Source organism: Ochlerotatus camptorhynchus, unplaced genomic scaffold (genome assembly GCF_037179485.1).
Source record: "Ochlerotatus camptorhynchus isolate MF236.1 unplaced genomic scaffold, CSIRO-AGI_Acam_v1.1 ptg000033l, whole genome shotgun sequence".
Taxonomy (NCBI): Eukaryota; Metazoa; Arthropoda; class Insecta; order Diptera; family Culicidae; genus Ochlerotatus; species Ochlerotatus camptorhynchus.
The window spans coordinates 2,036,504-2,056,102 of record NW_027040524.1 but is presented as its reverse complement, the minus strand read 5'-3'; the positions used below and the strand labels follow the sequence as shown (position 1 = coordinate 2,056,102).

Genomic DNA, 19,599 nt, shown 5'->3' with positions numbered 1-19,599 from the left:
GTATTTCAACATGATGGGGCTCCGTGCCACACCTCGAACCGCACTCAGAAGTGGTTGCAGGAACATCTTCCGTTCTGGGCGAAGGATATGTGGCCGCCATCTAGCCCCAATCTTAATCCGCTGGATTACTCAATATGGCGCGTCATGAAGGCCAAGGCCTGTTCTAAACGCCACCCGAGTACAGCAAGCCTCAGACAAACAATGACCCGTACCTGGAGAGAAATGGATCCAGGCTACATTATTAGAACCTGCCGTGCATTCCGGAAGCGTGTGAAAGCCGTAATTGCAGCAAGTGAAAACTCGATCGATGATTAACATAGTTTAAAACTCTGAGAAACATCCCCTTTTTGAATAAATAAAAAAAACTCGAAAACGAAATTTTTGAGATGTTTTTTTTTTAATTTTGACATTGCTCAATGGTGCAAACATTATCACGCATACGGTACATTTTAAAACTTCAGGGTTTGACTTAAGAACGTACTGAAAGTTTTGGGATCATTGTTTCGAAATTAATAGGAAATGTTCAGGGTCATCTGTCATCTAAAGTTTTGAACGAATTGAGAGAACGCGTAAAAATAATAATTATTGAACATGGAAGAAGTTGAGAAAATTTTCAAAAAGCAAAGATACAGAATCTTTGTGAATTTTCGAGGGACTCGCCCTTCCTTTTATTGTGGTAATACCACCTTAGCCACTTGTTGCGTAATGCTGAGCTTTGGATCGGCACACAGATCTAGTTGGGGGCTAGAGAGTCAATGCTCTGACAATACTAACTAACGAAATACGTAGCTTAAAAGTCTTTGAATGCCTATTTCAGAACATTTTTTTTTTGTATTTACACGCATCAATGTCCGACAGGTCAGAGGGATTGCAAAAAATCATTGAAAAACATCAAAATGGCCCCTACACCGCAAAACCCTTAGGAACACCCCCAGTGGTCTAGAATTGCAAGAACAGCTTTAAACACGCTTTGCCTCCCGCATTAATTTGCTGTTTCATTTCACAATTCATTGAAGCTAGATTCGAAGATGATTTAAAAGCAACCTACCCTCTCAACAACACTTCTTCTCAGTCCTACTCAACAATCAGGCCTATTCTGCGGGTCGTGAGACTCTCGGTCACTAGTGAGGTAACTCCCCATGCAAATCAAATGAGAATTCACCTCACACGACCTGACTGTTGTCCCCCTCACTAGGTGACAGAGAGTCACACGACTCGCAGAATAGGCCTGAATGAATGCAGTTCGGCTGCTGTGACAATTCAGTTCCTTCATCTTTTCATCACTTTAACCTTCCACAATCGGCTCCATCTAGTTTAGACTTCATCGGTAAACTTTATTTGTGTTGTTACTAATCGTTAATGCTACATCAGTAATAATAATTATAATAAATTATCTACAATACGGCCTAGCGCATTCGAACCATTTTATGCATACACATCCTAACTCTCTCTCTCTCTCTCGCTCTCACGCTCGAAGCTAATGCTTTTCTCCGGCTTTTCCTCCCTCTCGAACGCGCGCACAGGAGGGGAAAAACTTCAGAAAAAAAAAACAGAAATCGTCAACAAAGTAAAAATTAAATCATACAGAGAAAAAAAAATGAAGCAAAAAGAGAAAAGCTTGAGTTGCGCGTTGTGCCCCATTTCTGCATTGCCTACCGATATGAATCTGCCCCGTCCTTATTCCACTTCCTGCTTCTGCAGGTTGATGAGTGCCCCGACGATCACCACAATGTCGTCCAGCAGTTCGAGGGATCGCGCATCCACGCACGCCATCGGCGACAGGATCATGTGGCCCTGAAAGCTCTCCAGCACACTTTCGATGTAGTTTTTCAGCTTGAACGTCCGACTTTTGCTGATCTTTTCGGACACGATCTCGCCAAAGTTGTCGTCCTCCTCGTTGGTCGTCATGGTCCGTTCCAGGTCGGACTCGTCCGTTACCGCACCGCCACCGGCACCGTTATTATTTTCGTGATCGTGGTCGTTCCCATTGGTGAGGCGATCTTCAAAATTGTGGAAATTTTTGCCGGCGATCAGATTCGTGTTGGTTTTGAACTTGGTGAGAAAACCGGACTGCGCCAGGACGGCTTCATCGTCCGTTTGGATGCCGAAACCCCGCGACACGAAGCACACGCAACCGTCCAGGGTGGAAGCCACCAGATATTTGAGTTTGTGACACTGATCCACCTCGCAGTAGGACGTTTCCGATTGCGCCTGGGAGAGGAATTTGACGGCATTCTGTCGGACCTTCACCACCAGATAGTTGAGGATCAGGTGGATTTTGTTAAAGTGCTGTCGCAGGTAGATGGGAACGTTCAGCTTCATGGTGACATCGTCCGGCCACACAATGAAATTTCGTAAACAATCGGCTATTTTAGGCACACTCGTACGGAACAGGATGTCCACTTCACTGTCAGTCAGTCCGAAGACGCTCGCTAACCGAGCATTGTGTTCGTTTAGTTTGATTTTTCTCAGCGTCAGGATAATGTCCCGCTGATTGAGTTCGAAAGTCTGCGCCAGGGAGTTAACCAGGAAAATCCGGTTGCGCCTCAGTCCCAGGAACAGGGTCGGGAATTCATGCACCATCTGAAGTTTGGCTTTCGTCGATGTGTTGTTGTTGCATGGTTTGCTGACTATTTTCCGCTTGACCTTTTTCTGACCCAGCTTGTCGTTCTGTCCATAGTCGGAATCGTCCGTCGTCACGACGACCGCCGTGGTAGCTGCCTTCGCCTTCAACGCGTTGGCATCTAACCGCTGCGAGGGGTGTGAGATTATCATTTCGTTATCCGTGCTCTGATCCATCTCCGTTTCCGATTCCGTGGCTGACGTGTCTATTTCGTTCTCCTCCGCTTCCTGCTGCTGCTGCTGCTGCTGCTCTTGCTCGTCCTGTTCCGTCTCGTCGTCCGGAACAGACTCGTCGGTGCGGAGTCGCTTGGCCAGTGGTTCGCGCTGCTGCTTCTGCAGCTCCAGCAGCTGCTGAGGAGTAATCTTCTTCTTCAGACTTATCTGCTGCTTCTGAACGGCTGCTTGTTGCTGATGTTCTGGCTTTCGCTGCTGCTGCTGCTGCTCCTGCTGCTGGAGATGTGTGGACTCTTGCTCCGATGATGAACTGACGGATCGTGTCTTCACTTTCTCTGGCGGACTGCTGTAGTTGTGAAATTTCATAATATCGGCCTAAAATGGTAACAAAAGAAGAAGGGTAAGTTTTTTTTTTTGTTGAGGTGTTATTTTTTGAAACGTTTTTCAATTCATGTCAATTTCTGCTTGTATGGATTGTTGCGGTCAAGTATGAGCACACCTTGCAATAGCTAGAAGAAAAATAATCGTTGTTTCAATCTGCAAATAAATCAATACATAGGGCATGTGAGCTAGTATTATGACATAGCACCAGTTATGGCTAAATTCCAAATAAGCAATGGTAACCGTTCTTGACTCTACCCACTACCGGTGAGAGAGAGTCACGTGACTCGCATAATAGGGTGGATTGTTATCTAGTGCGATTGATCTTGGAACTTGGTGTAGTAATAGTGTTTGTATGAAACAGTTTGGATAGCGAGGATCGAGTCTGTTCAGAGGAAATTCGTTCGTTTCGCAATTGGCCACCTTCCTTGGAATGATCCCATGGACCTTCCACACTACGAAGATCGTTGCCAACTTCTGGGTATTGAAACTCTTGACCGTAGGCGGAAGATTAACCAGGCAGTTTTTGCCAGCAAAAGTGCTGATATAAGCGAAATCGGCTCTCCGGGGATTTTGACTGAATTCGAAATCTATGCACCTGGACGAGTTCTACGATCGAGCAGTTTCCTGCATCTCGGACCCCGAGCAGCTAATTACGGATTACATGATTCAATACGGTTTATGTCTGCACGTTTCAATGCATTCTATGCTTTTTTCGACTTCAACTGCACAGCGGAAACCGTTCGTTACCGGATTCAACGTAGTCTGCTGGATAGATGACGATACGGTTCGGACACATGCAACTGCTTTCAATCAGCAAATTGTTGCAAGACGGTGAGTAGCTGTCCATTAAATTGTTCTATTTGCGCAAATATTTGCCAAATGTTGGGCTTGTGCGAATTCTGAAAATAGCAAGCAGTAGTAACATTTCTGATCAGAAATGGTTTAATTTACACAAAATTGAGCAATTAGAACGAATAACACAATATTGTTCTACCGTTTCTGTCGTGTGAGAAACACAAACAGACCAAAACAAACAGACTGTCGCGCATGACAATAATGCGAGTATAGTAAAAAAACGTCAACTGTTTCAACCCCTGATGACGACCTTTCGTTAGTTCTGGGAAGAATTCCAAAGCAATTGTGTGAAGGGGTCCAGGTGAATTTTAAAGAATGTTTTGGGAATAATTTTTAAGGTAATTCTGAGAGACATTCATGACGTTTGTGAGGCGGATTCCAGGTCCCATTTTAATGAATATAGATGAATATCAATTTTTGGCATGCCTCTATTTTGTAGTTATTCCTCTGAATGTTCTGTTTATAACTTCTGATTAACGACCCTCGAAGCAGTGAATACAGTCAACTCTCCACAACTCGATGTCAGTTTCTTTGTACAAACCTGCACAGTTTATCTGGCTTCTGATGTAATCGGTTAACAGTTGTCTGTAGACAATCAAAATATCTGTGACTGTTGAACTGTGCACAGTCAAGGCACAGACAAACAGACATAACTCATTGCATATTTTTCACAATAAAACATCGTCGCTAAAACACTACCGCTATCTGTTGAGTATACTGTGATGGGCAGTACGCTGAACAGGTGGCGGTAGTGTGTAAACGCCAAACGCACGGGAATTGACTAAGCACGCCACAGGTTGCGATACTACCAACTAAAACACTTTTAAATTGACAGTTAAATGCGTGTTCGATGAACAACTTGCGAAAGTTATGTCTGTTTGCCTGTGGTCAAAGTGTACAGATTATCTATAACAGTGTGATCATGGTCTGTTGACAGATTCCTGGTGACTGTACAGACAAATTTCAGTCACATATAAATCTCAACTCTAGATGCTCGAAAAATCACACAGAAGCGAAGCAATCTACGAAAAATCTTATTTCAGTGCTCTCATCTGTTTGCAGGAAATCTTCAGAATCGTCATTAACTGACATAGCCATAAGGCTGTAAAATGCTTGTCGATGCATGTTGATATGGCTGGTTCTCACCAATGCAATGACCAATCGTTATGATTCACCCATCATTCAAAAGTTATGGCTATCTACTTTTGCTTGCAATAGGTAGACATTCAATTGGACCTGTGGTTGGCCAGCCGGAACGGAAAAACCCGGAAAAGTCCCGAGCAAAATGTGTGTCGATTCATGTTGACATGACTGGTTCTCGGCAATTTGCTTACCACATATTAAGATTGAGCCACTACTTGAAAGGTATGACTATCTACTTTTAACCGGAACAGACAAGGAACCGATTGGAGTTGTGGGTGGCCAATCGGAACGATAAAACCCGTGAAAGGTGGCTCTGTGTAAATTCGGATTCACCGGGAAAATGGTCAATTGTTAAAGGTAGTTCTTGAGTTGCGCGATTTTTTTCTAAATTGCATACAATCATGAGCATAGAGAAAATATGAAAAAATATGAGTGCTCAAGGACTTAACTTATTTGAGGTATTACCGAATCCGTAATGTACTCTATATCTTTCTGGAGGAAAACCTTATTATTACATGCCTGGAAAATAGATTTGAAAGTTGTAGCCGTAAGACGTTTTATGGTCACTCGGAAGCAGCATAGACAGGGCTGATAGCAGTGATAAGCAATAAAAATAGTGAATTAGTGACTAAAAGTGACTAGTGCATTTAAAAAAGTGACTAAAAAGTGACCAAAATCATTTTAAAAAGTTACCAAAATGTGACTTAAACATGATCAGAAAACTTCCAGAAATAGAATCATGCAAATTGATTTGTTAGTCATCCAAAAAAGATTTCCTATTTGTACGCATTCGTCAAAAGTTTATATTGCAAGATCTTGCACAACTAGATTAAAAACTAACAACACTGTGTAACACGACTTACAATAACAGAGATCTTTTACCATATTTGAAATTATTATGGTCTCCTGAATTAAAGTTTAGAATAAATCTTTTCTCTAATACGTTACGCATTTTAGATATGAACTATGATAATCTTTATGCGATCTGCGAACTTGCATCACGAAGGTGCTCCGCGTTTGCTTAGTTACCTAATAAGAAGACATTGCCTAATTATTAGAACTATTTCCGAAATGAGGAAGCGAGATAGCGTTTTAAAATATTAAATGACATAGATACCCAGATCTAATTTTTGAATTACTGAAAAAAAGCAGAATTCTTCTACAACAGGAGTTGCAATTCATTCTACTGGGCCGAACAAGGCTGAATGTGTCATTAGGTCGTCTTGGGACAGGTTTTTCCGAATGCTTCTACCATAAAGTACCATAGTTTCATTAACCTATGATCCTAATTTCACCAGTTTTTCAAAAATACAATCCAAATGTATAATGGAAATTATTGACTAGTGTAAAGGAAAAATATGATTTTAAAAAAAAATTTACAACATCTTTAGAAAAATATTTAATTCACTCTGCAATGCTCATTACATTATCAATAATTCTTGCTAAGAATTTTCTGAAGAATTCTCCTGAAAATTCACCTCAACATTTACTTAATATTATTCCTAAGGAACATTTTTTTTAGTTCTGCTAGGAAATCCCAAAAATTCTTCGAAATGCTGCTGGGATTCTCCTTTGAATTATCTGAAAAAATAACACCGGAATATCTTTAGAATACTCCTCGAAATTCCCTTGAAATTTAGCTCAGAATTTTCTAAGGATATTTCTAAGAAATCCGTTGGAAGTATGCTTAAAATTATAATTGAATATATGTTGGAATTACCGTTGAGTTTTGCTCCTTTCCTTGGTATTCAACTCACAACTATGCAATTCTGACCTGAAAAATTACTTTCAGTTTTGCTTAAATTTCTCCACAAAATTTGTCAGAACCCTCTTGTAATTTTTGACCAAATTCATGTGAGGTTCGATAGAAATTATACTCATATTCAATTGTAATCCTATGATTTCTCCGAAAACTCACATAGAAATATGCTTCGGATTCTTTTGTCCCAGAATCTTCTTTAGATTATCTTCAGAATGTCCTCTTTTGTATTATCTTGAAGTTCTCCTCAGAATGATCATGGTGTAATCCTCCTTCTCGTCCAAATTTTCTCATAATTCCCTAAGAATTAGAGTCAAAAGCTGTTATGAATTTTCATTAAAATTTGTATTGAATCCTATTCATGGTTACCTTGGAAGTCTACTCAGAATTGCCTACAAAACTAGAGTTCTAGGACATTGAAGATGATCCAAGGGTTAAATTTTATGCACATTGACAAGAATAAAAATTTATACTCAACAGGTACATGAACTTGGCGAAAGGTGAAATTTTAGAGCCGTGGATTCAAATTTAACTTAAACCAATCAGTAGATTAATTATATATAAAACCAAAAGCTACTTATTGATGAAGTGTTTGATTTTAGTTACCATAAGGTTCTTATATATTGTAACGAAATAAATATTTAACATGAGTATTTGAGACTGTTCAGTTATTAAAATTCCACCTAGCCGTATTTGAAGTTCCAGAGTTTTACAGAGCTTAACAGGATTATATTTAAGTTGAAGTATTTCTTTCAAAAGAATTTATTTTTATAGAGTTCATCTAAAATAAATTCGAGTTTATCTCTGGGAGTGCCTTGAATTTTTTTTTATAACAGTGCAGAAATTCTCTGCAGAACACTAAAACAATCATCAAATTCGTCCTTAGATTCTCTTTGAAGTATACACTTTTTTAAAGAATTCACCCCCTTATAAATTCCCATACTGTTCACCTCTGATTTCTTATAAATTTTTAATCTGAATTGTCTTGGAGTTCTCGTCTAAGTTGTATTGAAAATTTACATGGATTTCTCCTTAAAATTATCTGGAACTGCTTTCCAAGTAGTTCCAAGTCCAATTTGTACCCAAGAAATTGTTCTCAGGGCTACTTGGAAAAAAATTTCTTTTAATAGTTCTTCAAAGTAACTGCACAGTTCAAAAAAGTAGTGTAAATTTCTGTTCAATATGATGCACATAAATGGAGCGTTACATATCATATACGTTTACATTATATATCATGTAAAGTTCTGACACATGTCATACAATATAGCAAATATTGTATACAAAAGCCCATCTTTGTAAACAACATTGTTTGCAAGTTGCTCGGTTGCGTGAAATGAAATACAAGTCTACGTGAATTAATGTTTACATCACAATTAAAATTCAGAATTTTTATCTGTGTGTATCCTGCAGTGTTCACTCGGCTGTCGACAAAAGCAGGCCACTCTCGATGTGTGCCACTCGATCGTCTGTTTTCTCGGCAGCAACCATTGTGTGGTCCTCGTCATTGTTCTTCATCAACAGTTCTTTCGGTCGATGCGTCGTCGACTTTGGAAAGCAACCGTTTCGTGTTGAGTGTTTAAGTGTTGCCCCACGATGGCGTAACTGCCATACAATGAAACCACTGGAAGCGGCTCCAGTTGTGATGGAGGAGGCTTTTTGGATAGCGGAAGATAAAGTGTTTATTGTGTTGTACCTTTTGACTATAGTTTTAAGATGTATTGTATAGTGACCAAGAATCCTCGGCTCTGTAAAGTTAATTCGGTTGTGCCTTATCAAATAAATCAATGAAAAAAAAACTGTATCCTGAAAATCTAGTCCCGGTCACCCTGATTATTTAAATTTGCAGTTGAATCTGGACTCCTCAAAGGTGCGAAATCGCAAATAAAAGTGTACTTTGATGATGTATCGTCTAGGAATTTGACATTGCAATTCAAGCGAAAATGGCGAAAAAAGTGACTTTAGTGACTTTTTGTCGAAAATAGGGACTTTTTAGTGACCACCTTCAAAAAAGTGACAAAGTCACTAAAAAGTGACCCGCTATCAGCCCTGCATAGATATGGTGATGGCATATTTCCTCTGAGCTCATGATTGTATGCAATTTAAGAAAAAAAAAATCGTGGAACTCCAGGACCACTTTTAGGAATTAGTGAATCCGGATATCCAAAAGGGCACTTTATGGCCATCCGGCAGCAACATCGTTAATGATAGAATTTCCTCTATGCTCAAATCACGGATCTCTAGGTCTACTTTCAGGAATTGACCACTTTCCTGGTGTTTCCGGATATCCAGAGGACGCTTGGTTGCATAATCGATTTGATGATGGAATATTTCCTATACTATATATATATTAACTATACTCAAGATTTTATGCAATTTAGAAAAAATCGTGGATCTCTGGGACTACTTTTAGGAAATCCAATTTCCCGGTGATTCCGGATATCCAGAAGGGCGTTTTATGGCCACCGGGGGATCGAATCAATATGGAGCTGAAATAACTTTTCTCAACTAAGGGTTCTTAACATTTTCTAAAAATTCACGAATCTCTAAGTCTACTCTCAGAAATTAACCTTGATTCCAGAAATTTTCGGGTATCCAGAAGACCGTATTCTGGCCACTTGTTTGCAAAATCGATATGATGATGGTACATTTCGTCTAGCTCATGATTGTATGCAATTTAGAAAAAATCGCGCAACTCTAGGACTACCTTTAACAATTGACCATTTTCCCGGTGACCATTAGATAGTCATACCTTTCATGTAGTGGCTCAATCTTAATAGGGGAATTTACGTATTCTCGTCAATCTAAGCAGCTTCCGCACTTCTATTAGCATTTTCTCAGTGTCACGCACACATATGATGTGTCTGTTTGTTTACATTCATCTGCTGCTAGCTATTCTATCCATTCCAATCAACAAAACTGTCCAAAACGGTTTGAAAACGTTTTTAAGGCGCTACAAACTTCTCAGGTGAGTGTGACTATTGTCGGCAGCCTCTTTTACTTCGGCAACCTTTCCGTTTAAACTGCGTGTAAACCAGCTGTTCTATTATCGGCAACTCGAAATCAGCCGTATTTTGATGTGCTTATGTTTCTTTTGCAGAAACACCTGGCATAACAGGTTTGCTCAGTCGTAAAAATGAATTGGGATTGAAGCTGAAAAACTAAGGAATCGTTTAAATACATTCAGCGAAGTGTTTTAGTCAGAAAATACATCGAAATTAACGTTTAAATTGTGGTTGCCGAAAACAGTCGATGGCTGCCGAAGCCATCATTTACCCTATGTGGTATGCAAATTGCCGAGAACCATTTATGTCAACATGAATCGACACACATTTTGCTCGGGACTTTTCCGTGTTTTTTCGTTCCGGCTGGCGTTGTTCGATTTGGTTGGTTTGGATCAGAAAGCATTTGGTTGTGTGATCGTTAAAATGGAAGATTGCGGCGAAAATTTCAGCAGTGAGCCGAAAACTGCCAAGCGAAATAATCGAACGGTGACCCATAAGTGGTCGAATGAGGAAACCTTAAATCAAGAGGCAAATGTGAAATGGGCATACAAGCTTTTTGTCAACAAACCTTCATAGGCCCTTTTCTCGCCAACCGAGGGTCGCCCACGCAAACCAACAACATCATCGGGAAGGGGAAAGTTTCCACTACAGAGTGATGTTGATTGTTTGCGTTGGTGTCTTATGGCTTGTATGCTCTTTTCACATGTTGTTCTTGAAATTACATTACCGGCATTGTATACGGCCAATTAGATCAACCCAAATTTGAGTTCAGTTTACTCATAAATCGCAAAAAGTGTAGAAACTCAACGATGAGTAAATTTGCCTCATGATTTGCCAGGAAAAAAATCCCGAATATGAGAAAAGTAAAGATTGGATTCTCTCAGTATATTTTCGTCAATTTTTCTCATTTTCATGAAAACATGAGGCATATTTACTCATCTGCGTGATTTACGTGACTGCTTCCTCACCCCAATGGGTCTGGGTTCAATCCCAGCCGAGGTCGGTAAGATTTTTCTGATGCATGAAAATCTCTGGTCACGTCTTCCTTCGGAAGGGAACTAAAGCCGTTGGTCCCGGCCCATGTGTGTTGAATGGGTGCGATATCCTACGCAGGTGTGGAAGCTACCTTCCTCCACATTCAATTGGGTCCTTTAATTTGGAAAAAATATAGCGGTCATCTGAAAGAGCTTCGTTTTCTGAGCACAGCGATATTTTTTTCGAAACCATACACTTTTATCTCGATTTTTAAATCAAGATTTAAAGCAAAATAATACCTTCACAGTTTAACACTAAACTGACAAACTGACAGCTCGCTCCCATACAAAAGGACACCGAGGGGCGCTAATAAGGTGATTTTTGCAAATGCAATCGTACTTATTTAAAATAGTTCCAGTGTGCCAAAATTGATGAAATTTTGGGTTTGGGTGCCATTTTTAATGCAGATTACGAATATGCATTTACCTCAATACCCTTAAAGAACCCAATTGCCGTCAATGGATGGCAATCGATGTCCGTCGGTGATTGGCACTAGATTGCGGAACAGAGACCGAAGTTAAATAAAAGAATGAAGAAGAAGAAGAATGTTACAGAGTTTTCTCTGTCCTAACAGTGTAATCACCATACAGAAATGCTTAAAAAGTCTGTCACAGTCAATGAAAATAACTGCTAAAATATTGCCGGTCGACAGTCGAATTTTCCTGTGACAGTCACTTAAACTGCAGGTAGTGTGATCACAAGGCCAGATAAATTATCAACAGTCAAATATTAACAAGCCAAGTTTTATTACTATTAGTAGAGAATTACCTTGAAATCCTTTGGAATTATTATTAGAATTTTCAATAAATTCATTTCAGAAAGCCCTTTGAATTTTTCTCTTGCCCTTGGAATCCTACTCAACTTGAAAGTTTCCTAAGAATTCACTTGCAGTGAAGTTACAAATGCCGTAGTTTTCGCATTAAAAATTATCTGACATTTAAGTCAGAACTCTCCTGGAACTATTTTACGAGCTTATTTGAAGTTTGCCTGGAATTATTTATAGAATTAATTGTTATCCTCCTTTTAGCATATTCCAGAAGTATTCTCCAAAAATTCCCATGGAATGATGCTCCGGATTCTTTTGCTCCCTGAAACTTCTTGAAATTATCTTCAGAATTCCTTTAGAATGTTTCACTGAATTTTCTTGGAGTCCTTCTCAGAATACCTTAGGAATTTATTTCACAAATTCGTATGAATTTCATTAAAATGTATTTCGAATCCTATTCAGGATTTACTTGGAATTCTACTCAAAACTGGTATTTAGGTTTTACATTTAATCTGGAGTTCCTCAGGACTACCTTGATAGCAGATTGCACTTAATGTTTTCCTCACAGTTCCTCCCAGGACTTCCTTGGAATGAGTTCCTCAGAAATTATAATGCAATTACGTGAGCCTTGAAAATTATACAAGGTTCTTGATCTTGAAGTTTTTTCAAATCCAGGGTTGTTACGAGAAATTTGAAATTAAATCCACGCCAAATCCGCGCGAGCTTTAAATGAAAATCACGCCAAATCCGCGCGAACTTTATATCAAAATCGCGAAAGTCGACCGAAATTTGACTTGCGCCCAGGTTCAGACGAAAACAAGAAATAACCTAAGATATAGGATTGCAGAAGGACAACAAATAAAGTAAAGGAGACTTCTGTCAGCGATAGACGTTAATATTTCGTCAAGGATATAACAAGCACTCCATTAGCATTCATTTTAGCCAATTTTACCTTTTCTGATTTTTTCTCCTGCTCAATGTTATCTTTTTGCTTCAAAAGAACTTTTAGGAATGATGTTTCTGGTTTGTTGGATGTAATTGTTCTGATTTCTTTTTCCGTCAAATTAAAAATATCTTCTTTTGCCTTTCTTTTCTTTCCGATCACTTCTTCTTGTCTTTTAATGTGGTGTCTGACTAACTTCCTTTCTTTTTTCTTTTTTTTTCTGAGCTTCCATTAATTCACCTTCTTTCTTTTGTTCCTGCTTAGTTTCGTAAGATTTCTTCGCAAACTTGGCATTCAAAATTAAGTCCTTCGAAACAAAAAATTTGGATACATCATTATCAAAGCAAATGCATGCCACTCAAAATACTTTTACGGTCATTGAAATGCTGTTCACTATGCCTAGTTCGGTTCTCTGGCATCAAATGTTTGGATAGTGAAAACTTCCTTTCTACTTCTGCATTGGAATGCGATACGCATGTTACAATGCACAGTGGTCCAGAATGCAGATTTAGGTGGAATGATATGTTTTGAGCCTGAAATTGAAACTTTAGACTAAAAGTCTCTTCTACAAAGTTGTTCCTTATAGTTAGGCCCTCATTTTTATGACAATGAATTCTAGGGTGGTTCTTATTATCATTAAAATCAAAAATCTAACTTTTTTTTGAATAAATTAAGGTATACATTCTTCGGCAAAGTTATAGCTGAGCTAATTTTAAGCAACTTTGTTGAAAATAACTTTTTTGTATCTCTTAAATTGGCCGATTTAGAGCTATTTTCTTGAATTGAGTTTGGGTGGCTCTTAAAAAAAACAGTTTTTTTGCTATATTTTTCTTATTTTGAATTTCTCAGCAAAGGTGTCTTCAGATAACTTTTAGATCTTAAGAAGGCGGAAATTTTTGCTGCACAAAGCTGCATATCATTCCATATCATTCCACCTAAATCTGCATTCTGGACCACTGTGCAATGTTAAACAATGTGCTGAGTTCTGAGAAGCTTCCATCTCTAAATAGAGGATACAGAATTTCCAAATCACAATCTGAATCAAACGTTTGACCTGCCAATTTCACACTTGCAAGTACGAGTTCTTCGTGTATCTTAGATTTGTCTAATTTGAAATCAATTATTTCGACTAAACGGACGATTTCCTTGATGGAGTCCTTATTAATGATCCTGCGAACATTGAAGTTACTGACAAATCAAACAAATTCATTGGGTACATCTTGGGCAAACAAATACGACACAAAAGATTTCGTGTGTTCTTTGACATTCTTATTGAATTGAGATGATTTGAATTGATTTATGGATTTGAAAACAATAACTTCTGAATCCTTAAAAAATTGTCTTCTTTTAGTTTTTTGTTCCTGGACTGTAAACTCTTGACATCATAGAGACTAAAAATGAATGAATCCTATCATATAGGGGAAATGTCTCTAATGTTGGCCTATGGATCTAAGATTGGGCCCATAGCTAAAAATCTGCAATTTATCAATTTTATCTAGATGAACGCGTTATTGGGACGTTACTAACGGATTTTTTTTGGTTGCTATTGAAAATTTAGTCGATTGCTGTATTTATGTATGGGCCCAAATTAGAGACACTTAGGCCGACATTACCTGCATTTCCCCTATGTCGAAAAGAATAAACTCATTCGTCTCAAGAAACTTCAGCAACTTTTCCGTCTCTTCTGCTGATGATATCACAAAAAGAACCTGCTCTTTGATATCCGGTAGCAGTAAGATCAACTTGATGTACTAAGTTATCAACTCAGGAATCCCGGTTTACTAAGTTTTCCAGGTAGTAGACACTTAGAATTTCTACAGTGGTTCTTCTTCTTGTTGTTGTTCTTCCTGACAGGATATGGAACAATTGTTGCGATTTAAGTCAAAAATGGAATAGGCTTATCCTTCTATTACTAACCAAGCAACACACATGTTTTATAACAGTTTATATAACCTTTGTATGACTAGTTTTGGTTGTATAGCAGTTTACTCAACTTAATTCTATGAATTTGTGTTAAAGGGTGTCCCACATCAAATTGCATCACGAAAAAAAAAACGCTGTAGGAAATTACCCATTGAGTATTTTCTTTTGCAAAGTTGTAAAAATGGCGTCACCCGAAAAGTAACATTGATTTTGCGCAAGCACCTGGAAAATCCTCAACTCTCTCATCGGGACATCGGAAAACAACTCGGAAACGTGCAGTCAACATGGATTAAACGTTACTACGAAACTCTGAGCACCGAACGGAAGGAGAAATGCGGTCAGAATGGATGTTCTTTTAGTGATCACAAGCGTGTCGTGAAAGCGTTTAAGCTTCATCCCAATGCTTCGGTCAGGGATGTGGCCAAAAATTAGAATCTGTCCAAGTCTTTCGTTCAGAGAGCCAAGGACCGGAAGGGACTGCATACGTACCAAGTGCAGAATGCTCCAAATCGTGACGAACGGCAAAATACGGTGGGAAAGTCACGGGCCCGGAAACTGTACACCCAGATGCTGATGAAGCCGAAGGCGGACTTCCGGCAGCTTCCGGGGCTACTGTTCTTCACCACCCAACACAAGTTTGATGTTCCGGAGGAAGTAAGGAAGCAGAAACTTTCAAAGTTTGCCAAGAAATACAAGTGACAAGTGCGCCGTTCGTGACTACCGGGACTGTAAACGGGGGGATCTACCCCAAGGAGTGTCTACAGAAGCGTCTGCTTCCTCTGTTGAAGCAACACGAGGGCCCTACGATCTTCTGGCCGGATCTAGCTTCGTGCCACTATTCAAATGTTGTCCTGGAGTGGTACGAAGCCAACGGGGTCACTTTCGTATCCAAAGACATGAACCCCCCCCCAAAGCACCGGAACTAAGGCCCATCGAAAAATAATGGGCTATTATGAAGCAGGCACTACGGAAGCATCCCAAGTAGGTCAAATCTACATTAGGTACAGAACCTAATGAGTGGAGTTAAGCGTAAGGTGCGAGCGTACGGTTATGGTATTGAAGTTGAATGAAATAAATATGCCAAAAGCTTACTTATTGGTTATATTTTATTGACTGAAAGTTTGAAAAGGATCGATCAACTAAGTAATTTCCTACAGCGTTTTTTCCGTGATGCAATTTGATGTGGGACACCCTTTAGTCGAAAATTATTAAGTGCGTCGAGTTAGGAACCATTTAAAAAATGGTGCCTCCACGGAACCTATTGCAATTTTTCACTACTACTAAATAGGTACTTAGAAGTGTTAAGAAGTATCATCACTACCCATTTTTGAAGATATACTTCAACACTACCCGTTTTTGAAGATATGCTCAACTCACCCCGTACCACCAAAATATGCTACCGTTTTCAACCAATCTGAAACTGTATTGTTGAGGTTAATCAGATCATAAACCAAAATGATTATACATTACGCATATAGCATTGTTGCCTATTTCTTTTTATTGCATTCAGTCACCAAATATTGTGTATATTGCTTAAGGTGCTCATTATGCCCCTTTCCCCCCTACAACCAAATTAGTGAAGAATTTTTGGAATTGAAAAGCTCCGATTATGTATTATCGAAAGAAAAAACAATCACTGAAATAAAGAGTTCCTCGGAAATAGCAGCTATTGCAAGGCGGGCTTATACTTACCGGAACAATCTATACAATCGTTGAATTTGATTCCAAATCCATTCGATACATGAACAGCAGGACATGAAATGACGCAAGAATTAGATCACGTGATTCTGTAACGTTATATGAACAAAGGAAGTGACGTGGAAGGTTGTGTGCCAATTTAGAATCGTTCGAACGGGCGGTATTTTCTGGGGTTAGTCAATCTGTCAGTAGTTAGATTAGCTTGCCTTATCCTAACAATTTCGACTGCTCTGAAACCAATAGCATGGCACGGCGGGTGTAGTAGATCATGTGGTGGTGGCTGGAAATGTAGGTTACACACAGTGTGCTGAATAAAACGTGCTAAAGATAATATAACAAAGACAATCAACCACGAATATGCACAAATGCACCTTAAGGTTCCCGTCACTCTTCATCGGACGGTCGACTGCAATCATCGAGCACAGCGTCACAGCGATCTTTCAATGGGATGATGATGTATTTTTCGTTTGTTCAATTACCACAAAACTGTCTGCATCACCACGATCCCAATCTCACGGGGAACGCAACACGCAGTTGATCACGACACTTACTTACTGAGATCCGATGGAGGCTATGCTTCCACAAAGCGACCTTATCACAAAATTCGCGCTAAATTAGCAAACACCTGTTAGCCTCAACCCCTTCTTTCATCGGAGACTTCCACGAGCAAAACCAAAACAGTAGTACCGTACGTACCTACGCTAAAGGCAACTAAACGCAACCATTATAGTAGCAACGACTAGTGCCACTCCGTCCGTACGCGATCAATTACAACTCGGCGACTCAAATTCTAACCTAACCGACCAACGATATGACGAAACCAACCACGACTAGCAAGCTCGATTCTTCTGTTTATGGTGTTAACAGTGCCAACGGAATAACTGAGAAATAAACAACAACTTACTGCCTGCTTACACTACTATAATACCCTCTTCTACCTACCACACCACACTCTGTAGGTAGTAGGCACATTTCTCTCTCTCTAGCTGCACCGTATCCACTATCTCGTCTCACCACACCACAAAAGAGGTAGTATGTAGGTATATGCAATGTGCCACAATGAATCACGCCAATGAATACTGAATTGTCACGCAACTTTTGAAAGGGGCCTATGATCAAAATTTAAACAAACTATAAAATTAATTGCAATTGTTTTTTTCCTCTGTTCGGGACCTAACACTACTGCGACCAGTAAATTGATCTATTGTAGTATATCCCGTGTCCTTAGTTTAGTGCATGTCGTATTGCTCCATCACTTTTGAGAAATGATGAAGTATTCGATTTTTTTACAGTTACCACTCTTGCATTTATCGCAAGGATCCGACTCTAATTTAAAGGTTCCGTTATTTATACCCTTCGGTGTTTTGAAACACCCTCCAAAGGCGCCTTTGTCAGACAAAATTAAGGTATGACACCGATAATGATCATGCATCCGAACCCTAGTCTTAACCACTTCAAACTAGGGAACAACGAATAGAAGATTAGGAATCACATAGATGAAGAGAACTAACTCATTTTTTTCCTTGTTTCAAGATCATCCTCGGTAGACAAAGCCGAGTCTTGTCACTATCAACAAGGCATGAAAAGTTCCTTGGATTACTGAAAAATCCTGTTCCCCGCATCCAAAATATGCGAAAAGTTTTTTGTGTATCCTTCAATGGTTATGGCCCTTTTTGTTAAACCGATGTGCTTGACATCGGCCTAGCGTTGATTACAAAAATTTCAATCATCGGCCCTTCAATGGAACCTAATGAAACGAATAAATATATGTTAGGTCGGTTTAGCGTGTGGACCTCGATGATTCGAAAAATTTCGTTGATAGTCCGTTTTGAAATTACGATTAGAACATTCTTATACGATTGGTAGCTATTAACCGGTGCAAAAGCGATGTTTACATTTTGGACATAGGCCCTTTTCAAATGTTACGCGAGAATTATTGCCAACGGTAGAGCGAGACAACAGTGATGACTAAACGGGCGATGATCGGAGCGTTTTGCAAGTAGGTAGTAATGCCGGTCGGTATGAACCGATGACCGTGATGATTGCCGAAGTGGCGCATATGTTTTCCCTTCAGACAATGAACTGATAGGGGACGATTTTCTACACTGATAGCGGTGGCGGTGTTAATTGGGGTGAACAAACAGATTTGCGTTGCAGCGCGAAAGGAAGCGGATCGGCATGATCTTTGTTGAGACTATGAGAGACTGATTCTGAAAATCAATCTCAACTCCTTGGATGGTACCGCAACGCAAGCAAAGTGCCATAATCCTACGCAGCGCCTAATTTCGCGCATTTCGTGACTGACGTATTAAATGACGATATTTGACAAATTTATAAAAAAAAAAATCTTTTCGGAATTTAAAACGGATTTCCAGGAGGATGATTTGATAATGATTAATAAAAAATTTCTGTTTAGATTTTTAAGACAATTCTTGAGATACATGTGAACAGGGCCTATATGGTAAACAATTACTTAAAATGTCGATTGCTCACGAATCACGAGCCCACGCAGACGAACTAAACCATCATAGAGCGAATTTCTTTAACCAGATGCTGCTGCTGGTTTACCTGAGAGAGTCATAATCAGCGAAAAATCGTCGTTTAAGGTCTTTTTATATTTGGTTCATGAGCCCTTTTCGCATGTAGGTAAATTTCCATTATTTGTATAAAATTAAATTAAATATGACAAGGTGTATACAGAGAATTTTGAAGACTCTTAGGTACAAACATTTCAATGGAATGCCAGGGAGAATAATAACATTATTCAGAGGAATCTTTTTTTTTATTTGTCGTCAATCAGTGTAGACCGTTTTACCACAGACAAACAGACATAACACATTGAATATTTTTCACTGTAAAACATCGTTGCTACAACATTACCGCCATCTATTGAGTACACTGTGGTGGGCCAATTCAATTCATCTTCTCGTTATACTTCTGAAAAATGCATCAAACTAGCCTTCATAATTCATTTTTGATATTTGAAAATGATCTAATCTAGCTAATTTGCATGAAAACTACAGCTTTACAGCCTTAAAATCATCCCAAATTTTATCATGTTCAAAAATCAGGATACATGTCATCGCTGATTGAAACCAACATGGAACATCTAAGCAACCTGTTAATTTTACCATTGATTCAGCATAGGACTCTAATGTCGTTTTCGTTTTTGCTACACTACACCGGTGTAGTGTAAGCAGCAATAAGCTCGAGTCATTGACAGCTCATCATCATTTGTTTGTAAACAAAGGTGCAACCGATAGCTACACCCTGATTTTTTCGGTGTTCGCCGATA

General features: G+C 39.2%; 1 protein-coding gene across 10 annotated transcripts in view; it reads right to left on the bottom strand.

Annotated features, from left to right (window-relative positions):
• Nucleotides 1–1,313: 1,313 nt before the first annotated feature.
• LOC135709156 (UPF0746 protein DDB_G0281095-like) overlaps nucleotides 1,314–19,599 on the bottom strand; it is a 41,852-nt gene continuing 23,566 nt past the window's right edge. For 4 of the 10 annotated variants that reach the window (XM_065231382.1, XM_065231402.1, XM_065231424.1 and 1 more), the window contains exon 2: nucleotides 1,314–3,171. In XM_065231382.1, coding sequence (XP_065087454.1) covers nucleotides 1,678–3,171 — 1,494 coding nt within the window. In that variant the 3' untranslated portion in view covers nucleotides 1,314–1,677. The other 6 variants (XM_065231398.1, XM_065231390.1, XM_065231410.1 and 3 more) reach the window with 6 other exon arrangements.